The sequence below is a fragment of the Thermobia domestica genome, chromosome 12 (assembly GCF_964235325.1).
Source record: "Thermobia domestica chromosome 12, izTheDome1.hap1.1, whole genome shotgun sequence".
Lineage (NCBI taxonomy): Eukaryota > Metazoa > Arthropoda > Insecta > Zygentoma > Lepismatidae > Thermobia > Thermobia domestica.
Genome location: NC_137465.1, coordinates 101,692,930 through 101,715,518, shown reverse-complemented (window position 1 = coordinate 101,715,518; position 22,589 = coordinate 101,692,930). Strand labels below are relative to the sequence as shown.

At 36.4% G+C, this 22,589-nt stretch overlaps 1 protein-coding gene across 2 annotated transcripts in view; it reads left to right on the top strand.

Moving 5' to 3' along the window:
* The window catches only part of ClpX (Caseinolytic protease chaperone subunit), an 84,103-nt gene that overhangs the window by 5,349 nt on the left and 56,165 nt on the right, over positions 1–22,589 (top strand). For both annotated transcript variants that reach the window (XM_081733882.1, XM_081733883.1), the window contains exons 2-3: positions 8,998–9,110; positions 17,232–17,501. In XM_081733882.1, coding sequence (XP_081590008.1) covers positions 9,038–9,110; positions 17,232–17,501 — 343 coding nt within the window. In that variant the 5' untranslated portion in view covers positions 8,998–9,037. The remainder of the gene's footprint in view (positions 1–8,997; positions 9,111–17,231; positions 17,502–22,589) is intronic.

Here is a 22,589-nt window from a genome sequence, read left to right as displayed (position 1 = left end):
TAAAGGTACAGGCAAAATATAATTTTGGGCTCGTTATGGGATCGAGAGAGACAGACTTCGAAGGAAATTGTGTAAATAAAGAAAAAAATGTCTTACATGATTTGCATAGTGTTCACTGAACTTTCCTTGCGCTGTAAGATTTGACAATCATTCAAGCTATTTAACTGTAGCGCATCTATAAGCAGAAACTAACCTCTAGCTAAAGTCTTTTGAAGAGATGTTTCTTGAAAGCTGTGGTAGTTCTTTTGACGTCATCTTCAGAAATACGGTAAACATGACCAGTAGGTGTCACTGGGCTCACGTCGAACAGAATGTCTCGTGACTGAACCCACAATACGTCCACCATATTTGGATTGAAAAAAAAAAAAAAAAAAAAAAGATGATGGTCTGTGGGTTCAGTTACGAGACATTTTGTTCGACGTGAGCCCAGTGACACCTACTGGTCATGTTTACCGTATTTCTGAAGATGACGTCAAAAGAACTACCAGAGCTTTCAAGAAACATCTCTTCGAAAGACTTTAGCTAGAGGTTAGTTTCTGCTTATAGATGCACTACAGTTAAGTAGCTTGAATGCTATCATCACCTAGCCATCTTCTTGATTAGTAGTGACTGAATGTCCGAGCCACCAATTTCCTTCGTAAATTTGTAGTCACATATTCATGAATTCCACTTAATGGAAGCGTCCTGGGTGTCAGTAGCTGGTGTATGCTGGGTGTTGAAGAAAAGGAGAAGGGCTTTAGTCACTACAGACGTTCTGTCACGGAGAACAAAGGCATTGAGTCTTCCTGTCCCTTGAACTCCGTGAATATCTTCGAAACTTTTTCAAGAAATACATACGTTGCAGCATATTCTGAGTGAGTAGGAAATATGAACTCAATCCCGGAGATACTCTTCTTTGCCCAGTCATAAAGTTGTAATGGTTCCAAGATTTGATCTGAAAATGGGCGCTGGAGGCTAGGTTTTCTTGCCAGTTTCTTCACAGTGCTTCCTATACCATCGCATGGGCCTTGACCATGGGCTGTGGCAAAGAAGTTCCACTCAACCTATATTCCGAAGTCTTGTTGGTGTAAACATAACTTGAGAAAGTTCTTACAGTTTTTATACAGTAAAGTTGAACCATCCGAAAAATAGAAAATTTTCTCAGGGGCAGTACTATGTTTGCTTTGAAGGAATTCCACAAGCTTCTTCTGAAAAGAGTAGAATGTCTCAGTATTGTGCTCAAGGCAGTGAGATATAATCAAGTTACGGTGGTAATATTTGTTACCTTTTCGGCTATAAATGACGAAGGGGTTGGTTGGTATACCAGGAAAATGATTGTGTCTCATCTTGTACAACAAAGTCATAATTTTCCGCGAAGTCACAAACAACGAATTCACGTTCAGAAATTTTTCCTTCAGTATGGTCGAAAAGTAAACGTTGTTGCTTTGCTATGATGTCTTGATAAAGATCATTTAATTTTTGATAAAATAGCTGAAAAAATTCTTATGATGGCTTCTGAAGAGTTTCTAATGTACATCTATCAATAGACAATCATTGACGGAAAGTCACAGTTTCGAGTAAGTTTTCCTCTAGGGCAGTGGTTCTCAACTTAATTCCTATCACTACCCCCATTTTATCATATCCTCTTGCCAGCGACCCCCTTACAATTTATGGTTTGTAATAAGCTTGTGTGGGTTTTTTAATAAAACTGTTGCAGAAATTTCACGATATCCATTTCTATAATAATAGAATCCATTTCTTGTATATAGTGGATACAGTAACTTCCCTAAAAGCGAATGGATTAAAATCAAATTTGGTCAGTTCATTCATATTACAAATATCGAATCCGATCCATCATACTGTTTCAAAATGGAGGCCGTTTGAAAATTTTAAAACTTCATAACTCCCTTAATTTTGAGTTATGTGATATAAAAATAAAGTCATTTCTAATTTTTGTTAAAAAAAACTTAAAAGTTGTTTAAAAAGTTGCCGACTATTTTAATTTTCGAGAGGTCCCAATGTTGAGTTACCTCATGTTGTTGTGAATTTGGTACATTTTTGTGTGTGTTCAGTATCACCAAAAACTGTTAAAAGCAATTTGTTTACATTTAAAATTTAGGAAAAATATACGAAAAGTATACCTTTATTGTGGCCAGCTTGCTGGCAAGAAGACTATTCGCTCACACACATACGTATACAATTCTGCAAAGAACAACAAAGGATCCTAAACAAAAGCAATCCCTTTTATGCCAATAGAATTGTTGATTTATCAACAAACGCAACACGCTATTGCGGATTAATGTTTTCAATTTTAATTGTATTTCAATATGCAGGTCTTGTTGCATTTGTATTTTTCTGGTATTTCAATCTGCAGTTCTCGTTAGTTTCATATCATCTCTCTTTCATTTAAATTGATTTTTAAACAACTCTGCACCTGTTGAAAATGTTTAGTAGATCTATTTCTGTTATTCTTAACAGTATGTATAAAAATAAAAATATGCCTATCAGAACAAAATTCAAAATAATAATTAAATATATTTTCCTGTATTCGATTCTGATTATATTTATCTCTTCCTCTTATCTTCGCGATCCCCAGGTTGAGAAAACCTGCTCTAGGGTCTTCCAGCAGAATTTTGATGACGTCAGTTCCTGGGTATGAAGAGCAAGTTCCTATAGAACAGTAATCTGACCCAGGTTCACACGTCATGAGGAGTAGCCAGTCCTTGTAAATGGGTATAGAACCATTGGCGAGAGTTTGCAACTTCGCATTTTCTTCCCACTACTGTCCGACTTACTGAAATACATTCTTTCATGCCTGGCATAATCCTAGAAATGTCATCACTTTGGTATAATTCCTTGATGGCCTGGGCGTTTTCTGGTGGAAGACTTTACGCGATTCGTTTCAATTATTTGTATCTCGCGATCCCAAAATTATATTTTGATCGTATCTTTATAAAGGTCTAACTTACATGTGAGATTTATTCACAAATTTAAAATTGTCCTTTTTCGAGAAATTCGAATTTTCGAACATTTTTTCAGTACATACCTATTGATTTATAATATCTAAGAAAAGCTTAAAACAATGGCTTTGCAGTGACGTAAATCTTAGTTCGGTATGTTAATTAGGAGTCGATATATGTCAAATTAGAGAATATATGCAATTTTTTTTACCAAAATTGGAAATTTCGAACCGTAAAATTTCGAAAACTAATCAACCTAGAAAGTTTAAATTTGGTATTTTTTAATCTTGCTGTGATATCTTCATGTGACGTAAAAATCATAAAAATCCGAAAATGTAAGGGAAAAATGTGCTTTTTCTGTGTTGATTTCATATGGAATGACCCATCAAGTAATGCACAAACCCCACACATCTATAGTGTCGCTCTTTAATTCCCCATATTTCGGTAACCATAAGGCATATCGAGTTGTGGTTTTCGTAAACAGATATCAGTGACGTCCTTTTCAACGTTTTGGGACAAGTGTTTCAAAATATTTAAAAAATACAGAAATTAGGTACCGCATGGTAGCTTCAGCCCACCTACTGTTGTGAAGTAATACATTTTGAGTTGGTAAGCCTCAATTTTTCGTTATTCTACCCGAAACCCAAAAGTCCATACCCCACCGAAATCCTGTTACTACCTTGTGATGTAGGTCTATCTACTCAATAGTATCTTTTAACTTGTTTCGATTGTGACGATTTAAAGCAGTATTGGGGATTTCCACTGAGATGCAGATGCAGAATTTAACCTCAAAACTTATTTGAACCATTAATACCAACTCGTCTTTCGAAGACGACATTTCAGTAGGAGGTTGAATGATTAGATGTATACGGTTTGCAGATGATATGTTGCAGAATCTGAAGAGAAAATCAGTAAGATGTTAGGAAACTTGACGAAGGGCTGTGAAGAAAATTAGATGAAAATAAATGTTAGAAAGACAAAAGCCATGGTGAGTGGAACGAACAGGTCGGTGTCAAATATAGAAATAGGAGGGGAGAAAATAGAACAGGTGACTAGTTTTGGACACCTGGGTAGTATTATTAATGATGATATGAAATGTGAAAGTGAAATAGAAGCATAGGAGGAAGAAAAGGCTATTTTGTGGGACATTGAATAAAGAGTTGAGGAAAAGACTCATAAAATGCTTTATGTGGAGTATTGCACTGTATGGGTCAGAAACATGGACATTACACAAAAATGATGAAAAACGCCTGGAAGCTTTCGAAATATGGGTGTAGAGAAGAATGGAGAGAATTAGCTGGGTCGAGCGGAAAACGAATGAGTGTGTGTTAGAAAATGCTGGGTCAAAAAAGAACAATTTTAAATATTATTAACCCTTTGGAGTTCTAGTACCTGTTTTTAGGTACTAAAGTAGTGTCTTCATTATTCGATTAAAAAAGAACCAATAAAGCTTTTTACTTTGGTTTTTTTTATTTGGTTTGTTTTTTCAAGTCGAGTGGCATTGTAGAACACGTTACGTGTGGTTTCACGCCTTTCTGCGTCGAGACAGGAGGTGATGACGTCATAACTAAAAAAATGTTTTGTTTGTTAGGCCTATTTTTATTTATTTTTTAGGCAGACTTACGTTTGTACCTATGAGATTGAAATTTTGTATAAACGTTCATTCCACCGAGTAGTATTTATCAGGTTCTTTTTCAAACCTCTGCCTTAACATACGGGAGGTCCAGAGGGCAAAAAGTTTAAAAAATGATATTTTAACCAAAAAATCCCTTTCTTCGCGATCTTCCCGCCTTATATACTTGATGGAGTCATGTGAATGGTACCGTTTGAGAGGTAGTTATATTCTGAAGAGAATGATGAGCGAACCATAATTTTAAGATGAATATGGATGTCTCAGGATTTTTTTATACCAGAGATCAGGGTCTTTTGCGGTAATCTGGGACATTGTGGGGATTATTGATAAATATTTTTCTCGCCTTTGGTATTCAAGATAGAAGCTTGAAATTTGGTACACACATTTAGTATACCCCTTAGTATTTTTCAGTTGATTTTCAAGTCCCTGCGTTAACACAAGGAGGTCCAGGGGGCTCAAAATTAATATATATATATATATATATATATATATATATATATATATATATATATATTATTTTCAGAAAAGAATCTCGATTTCTCTGAATATTTCCCGCCTCAGGGACATGATAGCGAAATGTGAATGGTACAATCCGCGGCAAAAAACCTGCAACATGAGCATATAAGTTTATTGTGAAATGACGCAGTCTTTTACTCCAAAATAAGTGTGCACGGGAGGAGGCCGAGGTTTATCCTGCCGTGATTCGTTCCACTTAGACTTTGTGTTCATTCCCTGTGCTGTTAGGCGTAGTTTCACAATAAACTTACATCCTCATGTTGCAGGTTTTTTGCCGCGGATTGTACCATTAGAAAGATTGCTCTATTGTGAAAAAAAACGAGGTATGAACCATGATCCTAGGATAAATAGTAACGATGCAGTAGCCGCTTGACTAAAAGTCTGTAATTTACCCTAAAAGAAAGCCGGAATTTAAAAGGGTTAAGAAGAGGAAAAGAAACTGGTTGGGACGTTGGCTAAGAAGGAGCTTTATCATGAGGGACGTGCTAGAGGGTATGGTTGCAGGAAAGAGGGAGGGGGCGAAGAAAACTACGATTAATGGACGATATCAGAACAGAAAAATTGTACTTGAAGACGAAGAGATTAGCGGAAAACCGTGGAGCATGGAAGCTTCGCAGTTGCGGCAAGTGACTTGCCAATAATGGCAGAATACCTATAATGTTGATGATTTAATATTTGGAAAAAAGATAGAAAGAAAGAAGTGCTAGAATTCTTCGCAAAATAAACTTAGGTTCCGCAGATGGTAGTCATATCATAGATTAGAAATGCGTTATATTAATTAGTGGGAGGAGAATAGTGGAATGTAAATTTCCCAGAGGTTAGAGTAGGATATGTTATGTGACCCAACAATGATGAACAGACACATTCTTTTCTTTATCTTATATTTATCTGTTGTGGTAAATGTTTTCCCTGGGTTAATTTCTGTAGATGACTCCCCAAAATTTGCGGGGAAATTGAAAGAATTATACGAAATTTAAGCATCCAACAACAACAACGAGTAATGAAGATCATCAATGTACGGTGATAAGGCAAGGAAACAAGTTATAATTCGTTTGATACATAGTTTTCGTTATTGCTGAATATCTCAGTTTGCAACGCTGAACAATTGAAAGGTATTACTTTTGCGCAGTAATACAATATGGAAGCATACGTAGTAGTGAAGGATAAAGAGAGCAGGAAATTAAAAAAATGTTTGTGAAACATATAACAATAACTAACCTTTATTAAGCTGTAATATTTTACATGATGAAATTATTTCGAGAACAGCTCCTGTTCCCCTATTCGTTATATTTCGAAAAATGGACGTATGCCTTGAAGAACTCACATTCTTATTTGTCCTTTTCTAACAGTGCTCTTTGTATTAGAAACTAGCTGACATGTGAAATGTGTCCTAGAAATTAACACGAACGTACAGTCATTAAACGCAAATAAGGTATTAATACCGAATCGTACTTAAGGTTATGTAGTGTAGATGCTCTAGTCTTCAATTATAGATATGATGATGATGATGTTAGTCTGCATAACTAATAAGTGATTACAGACACTTCTTCAGCAATTGAACTTGGTACATCCAAAAATCACATTCACTGTTGAGTAGGAAAGGTTATTAGTTTGGTATTTTCTGAATTTGATATAACGGGTTAATAAATTCATATGGAAATTATATAGAAAACCAGTCGCTTTCGCTTGTAACTTTTACTTACATAGCAAATCCTCTAATTCATGCGAAATTATTGTCTCGTGACGGCTAAATTTTTAAAGTAATTGGGAAGTGTCTCGTGCCTATATGGTTAGCGTACGCGTCTTTCGCGCGGAAGTCCAGGATTAGATTCACAGAGGGAGGGCATGTGGTTCGGATCCTACTTTAAGCTGTAAGTCCATGTCTTATATAATCTTGCTGCTGAAAGCGACACTAAACTTGAATCTAATGTAAAATAGTAGGATTTTCCATGGATACTAAGCAAAGATTAAGAAGACTTGCGTTGGACGTACAACTTTCATCACAATGTAAGATTTCAGTTAAACCTAATAACCTGTGTATTTCGTCTTTGTGTGGCTACTTGTAATTTAATTTGAATAAAGTACCAGAAAAATATGGCCAAGTACCCAAGAATATTGTTGGTTGGTTGATTTGGAGTTTGTCGTCTCCTTTATCACCGAAGCTATATAAGACGTGGACTTACTGCTTAACGTGGGATCCGCACCAGGAACCACATGAGCTTCCGCGCGAAGGCGAGCATGTTAACCATGCACCCACGAGGGAGTTACACAAATCTGGTATAAATACAGAACACTCTACAGGTTTGAAGAAATACTTTATTAAAGAAGGCTCTTTATGCGGAAGTCTATGAAGCTATTTGTCAATGTGATTTTTCATATATTGGTATGACAAAGAGGAATATTGATTCCAGAATTACATATTTGTATATATGAGAGACGTCAAGGATCAAGATCTGCTGTTACCAAACATATAGATATGTCCAAATTTAGCTTAAGGAAATTAAAATATTCACAAAAACAAATCGAATCGAACTAAACTGAGTTTTACATTTCAAATTGTCTCTGTACTGAACGGGACTCTTAAACTCTAAATCAACCAACCAAAAGTCCTACGATTTAACCTTGATAAGGAACTGACTGATATTGTGTCGTCAAGATTTTAATTAAAAAATTTTGGTTACATTGACATTAATCCTACCTAGCTTCCCAGCCGCTACCCCTTTCTTGTTAAACGCGCTACCTATGAGCTTTATATTCTTTGTGTATGGGATTTGGGAACGTGGACGACTTCATAACATTAATTCTGCCTAATCTTATGTAGTGCGTAGGCGGCGGTTCAAAATCGGCCCGACAGCGATTGGTGAGATACAGCTTTCGTTGAGCTATGATTGTAAAAACAGATCTTCAAGATGATGATTGATCTCTGTAATTAGTTGTGTCGCCATTAGTTCTACAGTTCTTGGTGAGTTCTTTTCAGTTTTAGTTAATTTTTCCCAGCTGGTGTAGTGGCTAGTGCGTGGACCTTTGCAGGTGGTTCCGGGTTCGATTCTCGATGGGAGAGCACAGTAAAATTAATTTCATAATCATTAACTTTCATTAATTACCGGTCTCGTTTAGCCTAAAGGGCACAACCGGTAGACGTTAAACTAAAAAATTCATATTTTCTTCTTCTTTACGTTTAATTTTCGTCCTCTACTCCTCTTCTCTGATGTGTTGCCACGAGTTAGTATGCCATCACCCTTTGCTGTCGATACCCCTACTAACCGCGCTCCCGTAATTTACCCTCTTTGATAATTGGAAAGGACTCACACTTTGCACTATAAACTCCTAAGCTATTGCACACTCGAATCCGTACTAGAACCCCTTTGTGGCACTATGGTTAGCGTACTCGTTTTTGGTGCTGGAGACCTTCGATTTCCGGCGGCTGGTTCGATTTCTGGCGGCAGTTCATATTGTTCGGATCCCACGTCTCATATAGCCTCACTGCTTAAAGACGCGAAACCCCAACGCAACCGACAACCAGCGAGTTGGGGTATTGCACTACGTTTCGCACTACTCACTAACACTAAACACTGTTCTATTACAAAGCAGTTGCAGTGTTGCAAAGTTGGGTATTTCCATTATTTTGGTAACCATATACACTACCCTGATATAAGTAAATAGACTCACAGAGCAGTCTGTAATTTTCAGTTAGTTATCTTCATGCTTTCGGATTGGGACCTCCAAATTACTTATCTGTAATACGTTGTTCGTTTCATCGCAAATTAAGGCAACTTGTATTGTGTATAGAGCATTTTGTGCTTGTCATAACCTATCCTTTCATTGTCCAAAATAGTTCCCTTTCCTTACCAGTTACGTTAGATATATATAAAAAGATAGTAGCACTTACAAATGTTATTGTCATTCCAGGTCTTCAAGAAAAAATTTGGCATCTAAATTGAAGTGAAAAATGACAACTGTCAGGTGTGGATTTGTTCCTATTAGAAAATTAATCAGCACTCACGGTTTCAGACTGCAACATGGTAAGGACATTAATATTGTAGATACATTGGTTTGAAACCTATTTAAAAGTTAAGTCAATTAAATGCAAACCTCGCCGTATCCATATTGATATTTTCCAGAATACCAGATCATCTGCAATGTAAACAGTGTACTTGACGAGTATTTTGTGTATCGCATTAATTTTTCAAAGTATCCCGTGGTATCATTATAGAACTCATCATTAGCTCGAACATAATACTTGATAGGAAAGGTAACAAACATATTGAATTTTATGTACGTATATCCCATGGTTTAGTTCTAGATAAGGTGAGTTTTATAATCAATGGTCACACATAATGACAGATTCAGAAGACTTACTAGAAAGCTCTAAATACTAGGACGTATCTTGAATTAAGTTGAGATTCTGTTCCTTATTCCTGACGTCATAAATAGACACTGAATTATGAGGGTTGGGGAAAATAATTTTTTAACGTTTTTTTTTAACACATATAAAGATTGATTAAGACGATCTCCCTTTGAAGTACGTTTTGATGTAAAAGTACCTTTAGAACATATTTTTGGTTCGAGAAACATACCTGTATACAAGCTTCAAGTATTGTGTTCGAAGAGCGTGGCGTAAGTTATGTTTGCAAAATTGAAAAACTGTATATTTGAATAGATTGTAAGCATTAAACGGTAGTAAAAAACAGGGTTCCCACTCGTCCTGGAAAACCTGGAAATGTCCTTGAAAATGCATTTCTGTCCTTGAAATGTACAGAGATACTGAATGTCAGATTTTTCATAGTTATAATGATTTTTCATAATTATAATGAAGATTTGAATTGATTGCTTTTTTGTTTGCTATTCCTGTTTTTGTGCTGAATAATAATTTGTCATGATCCTGCATGTGTGGGTGGTTAGTGGTCTTTCTTTCTCCCAACAGGGTTGTTGGTTGGGAGAACATCTTTCATCCACTAATCTGTCATTCTTGGATGTTGTCTTCAGTAGCACTATCCTCCATAAACTGTACTTTGTACCAGTATCAATCCTCCATAATCAGTCTATTTTCGTAATAGTACTTACTCTTCAGTAAAATTTCATAAGAATGCTCTTTGTGCAGGAACAGATTAAAGCTTTTGGGGCCCTGGAGCCACTATTTCAAGGTCCCCTATGTTACGAATAATTCCAGCGCATAAATTTTCTTTGCTGCCTTCCACAGCTTCATAGACTTATCGACTCACTGAGAACTATTCTGTAATATTTTAATGTGCTCCAAGTTTACAATAATTAGTTTAATTACATTAATTATTAACAGTTACGCTCATACACCGCAGTGTAACTCAGAAATGCCAAATATAAGCTAAATGGTCAACAATCCCTCCAAAAACACTAATAGAGTAAAAGGAGAAAAATCATATACAAATAGGTAAAACTGTACAAGGCTACATTGTTAGAAAAGTTTTCTTCCTATTTTTTTGCTCTGCAAAGGATTCTGTTATGTCATTAAACGAGAACTGTCTGACCAAACATGATTCAATAGATAACAGGACAAGAGCATTGAGCTTCTGCTGCGTCATGTTAGACCTCACTGAACATTTTAGCCATTTAAGTTTAGATAAGGATCTTTCGCCAGTATAATTTGTAATAAAAAGCAGGGTGGATTGATTTAAATCAAATTCCGAAATAAATTAAAGTGAAAATAAGTAAAATTCCATTTCTGTTCTGTTATTTCGATTATAGAAGATAATAAAATCAAATACAATGAGACTCAAATGTATGGAAGCACAGTATGAAAACTAGTGTCGTGCAGAGGATGATTAGGGAAAATCCCATTTTGAATCCTGCTTTCTTCTCTTTGTAACATAGGGTTTTTAAATCGTTAACTATTCCAACGGAGAAATCACCCTGGACATTTAAACACAAAAATTCTTTTCTGTTCAAGTCTATTTGTTTGTTTCCAGATAATAGGGGTATATTTAGAGAGGCCCGATCCCTTCTCCGAAACAAACAAACAAACAAACAAAAAAAAATCAGATTTTAAAACTTTAGGCGAAATTTATGTACAAAATACAAAGAAGTTCGTCTGGGATCGTAATACGGCAAATTTTGGATGCGTTAAAATATCGAATAATACTTTTGATAAAGTGGATACTTTCAAATATCTAGGATCAATATTAACAGACAAAAATTATATTTACGAAGAAATTAAGTGTCGACTAAAAGCAGGGAATTCGTGTTATTATTCAGTTCAAAATCTCTTGTTGTCGCGAATTCTGTCGAGGAATTTGAAGCTTAAAATATATAAAACGATAATCATGCCTGTTGATCTGTATGGTTGCGAAACATGGTCACTTACTCTGAGGGAAGAACATAAACTGAAAGTATTTGAGAACAAAATTCTGAGATGAATATTCGGACCCAAGAGGAACGGGAATGGGGAATGGCGGAAACTTCATAACGAGGAACTACATAATTTATACGGTTTACCAAACATTGTTAGGGTCATCAAGTCTAGGAGACTCAGATGGGCAGGTCATGTAGCCAGGATGGAAGAAAGTAGGAACACTTTCAAAGTCTGAACTGGAAGACCAATAGGAAAACGACCATTAGGAAGACCTAGACGCAGATGGGAGGACAATATTAAGATGGATCTCGCAGAAATAGGAATACAAAGTAGAAACTGGATCCAGTTGGCTAAGGATAGAAGTCAGTGGAGAGTTTTCGTGAACGCGGCATTGAACCTCCGTGTTCCATAGGATATAGAGTTAGTTAAATTTAGGCGAAATTTATGTACTTAATATGTATTTCGTGCCGTTAGCTGGTTCCGGCTTTTTTTATTTTTTTGAAAATATGCCCCTGCCAAATATCAGTAATTTTCGTGAATAGAAAAGTGTCATGTTGATAAACGTTGCTGTACGCCTTAATTCCTTAATTCTTAAGAAACATTGTTTGGGATTGAAATAGGTTAACGATTGAGGATTAATTCAAAATTAAATCCCAATACTTTCACTTAAATGGCATAATTAACATTTAACGCTAATTCCTAATCCTTTTTCTTCAGTTCGCGATTTGCATTATACGAGGAGAAAGATTTGATTTAAATAAAAAAAAAAAAATCAACAAAAATGATTTTTTTGAAAAAAAATCGTGATTTTTTTCCACCCTGATAAAAAGAGAGAGAGAAATTCTGTACGCAATGCAGGCATTTCGGAAAATTGTATCTAAGTTACTTTCATATAACATCAAAAATATTTTACTTGCTGTAAGGGAACTCGCACTGTTATTTTGGGCGTTCTTATTAGCAATAAGAGTTTGTATATACAATAAGAAATGACGAAACTCTTCGTAAAAATTGTACTTTAGAAATTGTCACGATTGTACAATCCACGTCACGATGGTACTTTAGAAATAAAATCACTGATGGCTCGGGTTATATCCTCTTCGTTCATGGAGTTAAATTTGGTAAGAAACTCGAAAGTCTTGTGAAGATTTTTGTACAGAGCTGTCCTTCACTGTAGCTCTGAAGTGAGTTTATCTATGATCAGAAAGAAAGTTTCCACACCTAATTTATCACTCCCTAATAACACCGCTTCTTCTGTACCACTTTCGTCAAAATGTCCCTTTCTACAGATTTTTCTTTTCATTTCATCACTGTGCTTTTGCATTCCACTCTCTGATTTCACAGATGTTTCCATTTCTCTAAGGGAAGAAACGCAACTGATCAAGGACTCAAGTACATTGACCGCAGTTTCTAGCTCCATGTTTTCATTTGGAGATACTGACTAATTTTATCCATTCTGCTTAAAATAACATCCCATAAGGTTGACATGAAATAGGTTTCAAGGAAAATAAACTTTTACAAAAGGTTTTTCCTGACGCGTTTTATTGTTTTCCATTGGCTCTTTTTTGATGGATGCTAACACATTCTTTATAGTGGCAAAATATTTCCTGACAAACATGCTGCATTGCTGTTAGCAGACCACCTTGTTCCAGACAAAGTTTTCAAAGTTTCCAGTGTTTTATTTGTTTCGTTAATCCCTTCCTGTAGCAAGTGCCATAGGTGTGTGGACGAATTAAAGAAATTATATATGAGCTGGAGAAGACTGAAGTAATTGACTGCAATTAGGCATGATTCAACAGCAACTTTTCCTTCAAGGTTTAGAGAGTGTGCTGCGCATGGAACAAATTCAGCTAAATCATTAGGACCTTTAACATGAGCTTGCACTCCTTCATACTGCCCCGGTATGTTACATGCATTATCATATGACTGTCCTCGACAATCTCCTACAGAAATCTCGTACTCTTTCAATGTTGTAACATCTATCTCAGCAAAGGACCTTTATAACTGAAAATAGGGATAAACTGAAGAAATCCTTCTACTACTTCTCCTTTCTCCTTAACGTACCTAATGGTTACAGTAAGGTGGTCTGCATGCGTTCTGTCCGGTGTCGAGTTCACACTGATACTATAATATTTTGCTCGCTTTGTTTCGTCGGCGATTTTGCCTAACACCTTTCAAGCCATCAGCTGACCAAATTAGCTCCTAGATAAGCTGGTCTACATGCATTCTGTCCGGTGTCAAGTCCACTGCGCTCTTTATTTCTTCGACGATCTTGCCTAACATCTATTGAGCCATCAGCAGATTTAAAAAACCTCCTAGATTTGCTCTAAGTAATGACAGAGATATTTCAAAGGAATTGTCACCACAAGCTAATAATTTGGTTTGTAATGGAGGCCCAAAATAGCTCACTCGTCACAAAATAAGTATCGTGAAGATGCTGGTGGAAGAAGACTTAACTCTACCGATACGGCAAGTGTAGCGAGCGGAAAAAAATAGCATGGATCTGAAGCGTATAATATAATAAATTGATAGCTATATTTTAGTATTAAGGAGAGGGATTTTTCGGGGGCCCCGGAGCCTCGGCTCCATTCATTGGCTCCGCCCTTAATCCGCTCGTGTCTTTGTGACAAGGCCATATCTAGGTGAAACTAAATTCCTTGCTATACCAAAGAAACTTTCAGTTTTCCTGAGTTGTTTACTAAGTTGTTGAAATACGAACTGTTGAAAGAGAAGGTCAAATGCAGAGCAAGGGGAAAGAGATAAGTGAAAATGTACAGCAGCTGCAGAGAAAGAAAAGGAAATTGATGGAAACAAGTGAAGCTTTGGAGACTAAAGCAAACTTGCTTACACGTGGAGCAGAGCAGAAGTCGTGTTTTACTTTATTGACAAAGTCAAATGCTATCCATAGAGCAGCTTCACTAAAGGAGAAAGAGATTATATCTATAGATGAAGAAATCACACAACTCTATGCTCAGTGGAAAAACTTGTAATATAATTCCTTTTTCCCCCTAATTATATCTGTCACACTATCACGCAATGAAGAGATGCCATGTACGAAAAATAGATTTTTGTTGTTTGTAAATTTGTTCGGTGCACAATTAAAATGTCTTGTAGAAAGAATGAAAATATATTTGCTGGATGTAGGTGGATCGGGTGGCTCTAAGAGGAGTTAAAAAAAAAAAAAAAAACAGCACATTACACTCCGCTTTGTGTATTTAGTTATTGTGTATTAATACTGTACTGCATTAATATTCACTGCATAAGCTACCTATACTTTTCATTTCACTGTTGTGAATTTTGAATCTACAGTTGCAATCCTGTTACACCTTCCTGTGTCGGAGTCCTGGAAAATTGGTGATTTGTCCTGGAAATTTTTTTAGGCAAAGAGAGTGGGAACTCGGAAAAATTCATTTATTATTAACAGAACCTCCGTTTCAGTATATGGGCCAACTACAAACTTAGGGAATAGCATAGAAAGAACTGCTTCCTCTTCGTCCCGTATTGTAGCTATATGGTTAGCACATTCGTCTTCGACGCGGAGACATACACATACAGTATTATCGAAACTTCTGTGTAATTAAAGTTTCAGTTTTTACTTAAGTTGTAAACGAAAGTTTTATGTTACGATTTGTTCTAGGTAAATGATAGTTCTGTGTCTCGTTATAATCATTACATTTTATATATAAATCATATTGTTACCATTAGTCTTGATTAATATAGTTTTGTCCTTGGAACATTACCATAGTAGCTCTACGAACCGTTCGTTGAAATTGGAGAACCCGCCACATCTACAAGTTGTCTTTCTGTTTTAAATACAATTTTTATATTTATTACATCATACTAAAAGAAATTGAACGAACCCTTGTTCCACGATTGAAATTTAAAATTTGGTACAAATTCCAAAATTTTCCAGGTCAAAAAATTCATTTAGAAAAAAAAGTTTTTTCCTTACGAGCTTTTACAACTTCAATCAATATAAGTTATGTTCCCATTATTCGAAATAATCTTAAGAGTAATAATATGGGCGTCGACAAAGAAATAAAATCGACGAAATGTAGCTTTTCCAAAGTATGACACATCATTCAAGTAAACGAACCGTGACTTTTATAGAAAATAGTGCGTCGAATGCCTTAACGTGTTTTAAAATATGTTTGGTTTACGCAAGTTTTGTAGTAACATTCATTACAGAAGGGATACGGTGGCTCAGTGGTGAGCGATTATCTCTGGTGTGTGCGGGTCTATGTTTCGATTCCCGGCCAAGTAAGTTTATGGTGGACAGCGTCGAGTTTTATGGGTTTTGTTTGATGTACTCCTGTTTCCTTCTACACACTCATTCCACCAATTCTTCCATCATAGTTCACTTGCCTTAACACGTTAGGTGCCATGTGGGTCCGATCGGACCCACTGGAGTGGTCTAAGAAAATATCCTCATAGGTCCGATTGGGATGATTCCTAACATACAGGTTCCAGACCGCTTCCTTCCTTCCGTTTCCTTGGATAGTGTGATCACCGAATGACATCATCCCTCATACATGACGGGCTAACATGGTCATAAGTGCCGAAAGCCCAAAAATCTAAAAATCCTAAGATATTAAATTAATTTACTTTGACAAGATGCAAGTGTTGTGAACTCCCCGTCATTTGCTGAATTTGCAGTAAGGTCTAGGTCAGTATATTGTTATTACTAGTTATGCGTATATTTGTTCGTTTTTCGTTCCACAAAGAAACTACTTAAGCACGAGAAATTCATCCACACTTCTCGCACAAAGCAGCTTGCATACACATGTAATAATGAATAAACGACTATCAAACAGAGTTGCCAGTTCAAGTGTAACTTATCCTCTTGCCCATATACAAAAAATACTCTCATAGGTCCGATCGGACCCCCAACTTTCGTGCTCGCTGATTCTATACCTTGCTTCAGAGTATGTTTCAACATTAAGAGTATGTTCAAAAAATGTGTGCAAAATAATAATGTAAGTACGTACGTTTGGCACTCTAGTGGTAAATAACAAAATTCACCCTTGGCAGCTAACATGATCATCGTTCCCTTAACCTAAAAGGCATAATCTTGAGACGTTAAATCAGAGAGTTTGTATTGAAATTTTGTATAAATTCCCACCTCTTTGCAGTTGCCTGTGAGTCTTGATTTCAAGTCGATGACTGTGATTTGTGCTGGACAACCACTGTGTATTTTTCTTCCTTCACGTTTCCTCTCACTTTCTTCATTCCATCATTATCATATTAATTTCATTGTCACCGTCTGCCTTAGCCTCGGTTCATAATCATGAAATGTTAAACTTTTGAAAAAAAAAATGTAATTACTTGTTGAACGCTGATCATATGGTACAAAAGATTGATTATATACGGGTCTTATTATCAGTTCATTGTATAAAGACCGAATTACAAACTGTTCTTGAGATGTACCTTACCTTTGTGATATGAAATGTAACATAAGTAATGCAAACTATTTTTATTTCATTAATTCGTTCTAAAAAATAAATAATCTTAGAGTATTGTATCTTACTGAGAAACTTCTAGCATAGGGATTTATGAAGTGTAGAATTGTAGATAGTGTTAAATTTCCTTTTGCACATTACTATACATGGAAACTGACTGACGGATGGAAACAAATAAGAAAACATTATTGAATAGTTTTCTTTGATTCTTGAAAATATTTCTTCCTTTATTTTTTTTTTTTTTTATATAGTAATTATTTTCTTTTTCGTATTGTAATGGGGTAAAAGAGGATCTTATGTAGAGATCTAATTCTGCTACTGTGCATATGTACAAATTGTGATGTAGGTGATTATGTTCGCAGGTATATATTGCACCATCCACAGAGACCTCAATCATCGAATTTCGGTTGTTTTTCGACGAGGTCTTGTTACTACATCTCCATCGTTGAAGATCGTGACAGGTCCCCCTGGAGATGGTGGGCCCAGCAGTGGCAGCAGCTCCGGAAAAGGAGATGGCACAAAGAAAACTTCAAATAAAAGTGGAGGAAAGGAAGGGGGTGGAAGTAGCGGTGGAATGCAGTTGTCCTGTCCCAAGTGTGGTGATCCTTGCACACATGTCGAAACATTTGTCTGTAAGTGATTAAATATTCAGTTTAACCACCAATATCTATAGATTAAATCTTTCCAGATTTCAACGATCTTTTCAGATTTTGACTTTATGGTATTTCACCAGACAAATTTTTATTTATTTATTTATTTATTTATTTATTTATTTATTTTTTCAGTTCTCTTCCTTTCATTAAAAGTTATGAATAACAGATGTGGAATCAAAAATTGTGTTAGTAGGAAGATGATGTTATTTTGTTATTGTAAGTGTGGTCGAAATATTTATATAGATACCATTTTAATCTAAGCACCTGAGAAAAACACAACTTAACCTGATTAATATGCCATTGAATGTTCTTTCGCCCTCAGAAGAACACTAATGCGACGTGGAATGAAGTAATAGAGGTCGTGAATGGCGGAGCAGGACGTTTAGGCGCGGCCTTTGGGCGCAAAGCAGTCCGAGAAGATGAGCTGCTTCGGCGTGGTTGTTCGTTCTTAACTAGTCATTGAGAACTCTGCCATACTGTCATACAGATTCCAGATCCTTATTGGAAATGATGCTGTTCTTTTGCCGCCCAATTGTATCGTTCCTTTACGTTAGATATATTATAAAGGACAAAAATTTGTTTTGGGGTGTCACAGAATGCCTATAGTAAATTTTATTTGACCTATTCTTCCTATTTCAATGTATAGCTTAGTGCCTATAATTGCCTATTTTTATGAAATCTGAATATAATATGAACTTTTTATTAATACAATAGAGTATCAACTGTCCGTTCTAATGGGCAGATCAAATAACAAAAAAGCAATCGATAAATATTTCCTCAATCACCCATATCATTAAAAATACCATTTTTGTTCCAAAAACAGATCTTATTAGTTTCTTCTGACCTGTTGGTACTGGCCAGCACTTAATAAACATTTCTTGTGTTTTGTACCGCGCATTTTAATAATTTATTATAGAAAATGAAAATATGTACAGTATTGTACACATTTTAAGATAAATTTAATAATGTCTGACTCAAAAAATCAAGTGCACAGTATGAATATATAGTCACATCTTTAAAGTAACTTAACATTAATGAAAAACTTTTTTTTTTTAACACAAATTACATGTCTTTACTACATATCTCTTATTTCATTCAAAGGAAATATTCTTTTAAAACTAAACTGCATGGTACGGAGACGGAACAGTCAATAGTTTCCTACGTTTTCTTCCCATTTCTTTTCAGCTGGTAGAGACAAGCTGCGCGATATGCAAAAACTTCGCTGTGTTTAGGGTGTTACTTTTAATTTTTGAAAAATTATTTGCGGAAGTTTTTCGAAATTCGCTGTGCTTAAACATTTGGGCTCTTCTTATGAAATACATTATAACATATATAGATAAGTAAACCTATTTGGATAAAAGGTTTTGCGCCCAAATGTCATGGACCCGTGAATGGTACCAAGTGGAAATTACGTCATTTCGCGTGCAGTGCAATCACTCAATTCCGTGAGAGGGGATTGAGGCAGAAATTGTGCCAAATTCATGTCTCCAAAACGGACAACAGTTATTCAGTTAGGTTCGGGGCCGGGTATTGGACGGGCCAAGGAGCTGTTCAACTTCAACCTGATGCTCCAGAAACCGCATCGCAACAGTTTCAGCTGTGTAAATGAACACATTATTATCTGAAATATGGCGTCATTACCCGAAAACAACCTATATGAGGTGCTCACCAAAAGTACGTGCCGTTTCATTCTAATTTCCAAGAACAAGGAAATACAGGAAACTAACCTGTGTCTTATTTCTCAACAAACTCTCCCTTTCTCTGTTAATACACAGTCGTCATCGCTTCGTTCATTTTGTATAGCATGTGGCTTAGTCATCTCTGAGGGTATGTTTCAAATACTGGAAAATAGCACTTCCCAGGGGTGGCCTACTGGCCAAGTAGCATCTACAAAGAGAATCCTTGACGTTTTGGCATTTGGAAACCGCCAGAAGTCACTCGGAGCTAAATCTGGTGAGTAGGGTGGGAGTGACAGAAGTTCAGTACCGTGGTCAGCCAAGAATGAGGTCACAACATTAACACTTCGTGGCGGAGCATTGTCTATGTGGTGGTGAAATTGCAGTTTGTGGTCGTTTCTTAATCAATTTTGGCAAAAATTCTGCATCCGAAGTGTATGACAATACTTGACCGTTATAGTATGACCTTTCGGGATAGAGTGGAACAATATCACTCCTTGCCACAGCACCTTATTGAATGCCACCTGACTAAATTTTTTGAATGGTGGTGAATCTTTGTGCTTTTAGACGTCGCATCGACTGCCTTTTTGTTTCTGGTTGAATAATGAAATCTGTGGTTCATCCATTGTCACAACACTTGATCTAATCCTTGCCGCCCTTTTTTTTTTTTTTTTTTAATCGTCATTAAACATTCGTATAACTTAGCGAGGAAAAAAAAAAAGAAAAAAACTTCCTTAGGCGCAGTTCGTTTGTAATTATTTGTCCTACTGTTCCCATTGTTATTCTCAGTGTATCACATATTTCCTGCATGATTACACACCTATCTCCCATGATGAAATTTTCAACATTTCCAATATTAGCGTCAGTTGATGCTGTTTCTGGACGTCGAGACCTCTGCTCCTTTCTCACACTAGTTCACACTGCTTTGAACTCACGCATCCACTTTCTAACAATGTTTTCTGCAAGAGTACTATCACCACACATACCCTCCAATTAACGAAGAATATCGGCTGCAAAACATCCAGCTGCAGTGAGGAATTACACAACTACCAGTTGTTCTTCAACCGAAAGTTCCATGTTCCAGCCCAATGTTCCAAACGTATGTTACTCTTTCAGGCACTGTGAACTGCTGCCACCTAGTAAACAAAATCTGCACTGCTTAGAGACGAAGCATGGATGTCTCCGACGCCGCAGATGCGTTCCTGAAATGACAAAAAATGTGGACTTCAAAACAAAACGACACATACTTTTGGTGTGCACCTCGTAGATCATTGAAATCACATGGTCCTCTAAAATGGTGACATAATGACGGGCAGTGACACGACCATTAACAGTCATCACAAGACGTACCAGGATAGTGTGGCCCATGCATTACAGAGCCTCCGCCATGTTTCATGATAGGGCGAAGACACTGCGGATCATGCACGTCTTAGGATGTTCGCCACATATAAATGGATCATGATTAGAAATAAAGTGAATGATGAGACTGATTTGATCATATCACACGTTGCAGTCATCAGCGGTCCATGTTGCATGTTCGCAGCACCATTAACGTCATACTAAAACGTGATGTTCCTTATCAGCAGTTTTACCCTGCAACCTGACCGTGTATGTCCATGTCATGTAACTCCATGAACTACTTGAGTTCTTCGTCAATTGTACCGCAGTCGCACGACCGTTCTGAGTGACAGTCCTTTAATTTGCGATGGGACCGTCGCTGTAGATTTTTCTCTGACTACTGTTCCTCTTCGCCGATATTGTTTTGCCGTGAATTTTGTAGTCCATCATCACCTTGGACACTGTCTCTCACGACACATCCAACACACGCCACGTTCGTCACGCTTCCCATATAACTGAGCACCAACAATGTGCCCTCTTTGGAAATCGCTTATTTTATACTTTCAACAGTCTGTTCATTTCACTGCACACTGCCGTTCTTTTGCTCCTCACATAATATGAAGTTTGCCCTAACACACTACCACCAACGACCCAGTGCTGCGGTTTCCACCTGACCGTTGCTAATCCAGAAATCTGATGTGTTTTCAACTCCAGGCTTTTCTATTAAATTGATAAGTATCTGTATATTAGTTATGATAACATTCAGAGTAGAGTTATTATAAAGATTTGGCATGTACGTGTGTGCTTACATTAAAGATAAATATTTATCTTTGTTACAGTGTAGACTTCCTTGAAAAAAAAAAAAGTGTATATCAGTAAGATATAAAGTAGAAATAATAATATACGTTTAATATTAGTCCAGTAAAACTAGCTCCAAATAGGTTTAAAGATGTAAATTTGTAATAAGAAGGTGAAATTTTCAGCATCAATTCCACTATAACTATATATAAATGTACTGAAAGTCCCAAGGAATCCCATTTGAGGAAACGGAGGTATGACGTCATTAATATGGCTGCCAGCCGAACTCGTTTCTCAAATTTCAAACTATTTTAACTATAGCAGGTCATTATACGATAAGAACTTTGTTTTTGCGCCATTTATGAGAGAACACATTGTAAAGTGTTTTCTGGGCTAAAGTGTTTTTATTTGTTGCTGCCATTTTTAAATATGGTACCTTGAAGTGAAAAAGTGGAATTCTGAATGGAATTAAAAATATCTGTTTTTGATGTTTAAGGTCAAATATCTTCGTAAGCGCTACGAATTCCAAAAAACAACTTGAAACGATCACTATTGGGTACTTCAAGAGCTTTCAAATGAGGTATTTATTATTGAGGTATCTTTAACTAATACATTTTATATATTGGAAGATGTAATGCGTAATTTTCCGTTATATCAATAAATCATCAGATTTAATAATTTAGAAATTTCGAGGAAGTTGCAGGTATATTCTGAATAGATTTTATAATATTTTTAGTTATGATAAGATTTTGTGGTTACAGTTTAGGATACATTACTTTGAACACAGTACGCCTTCACCTTCTGGTAGCTACGTATATTTTAACATGCACGCGTGAATCAAGATATTATATTACATTGTCTTGAATGAACTGATATCAATCTGGGAGCTATATAGAAATCGTAATGGATGGAAGTGGACTAGAGTAACTTCAGTGTTCAGTGTATACAAATAATACAGTTTCTCGCATGAAAGCCAGTCATGCCTTTTCCCGTGCTCTTCGTGGTCATTTTCTTACTCAAGCAGCCATAACATAATAAGTGAATAATAAATCTGATACTCGAACTTCTATGTGGAGAGGACATGGTGGCTCAGTGGTAGAGCACTTACCTCTGGTACGTGGGGTCCCTGGTGCGATCCCCGCCCAAGTAAGTTTGTGGTGGACATCGTGTCCGTGGATTTTCTCGGGTACTCCTGTTTCCTCCCACATTCTTATTCCATCATTATTCACTTACCTTAATCATCCATCTCCCTTAG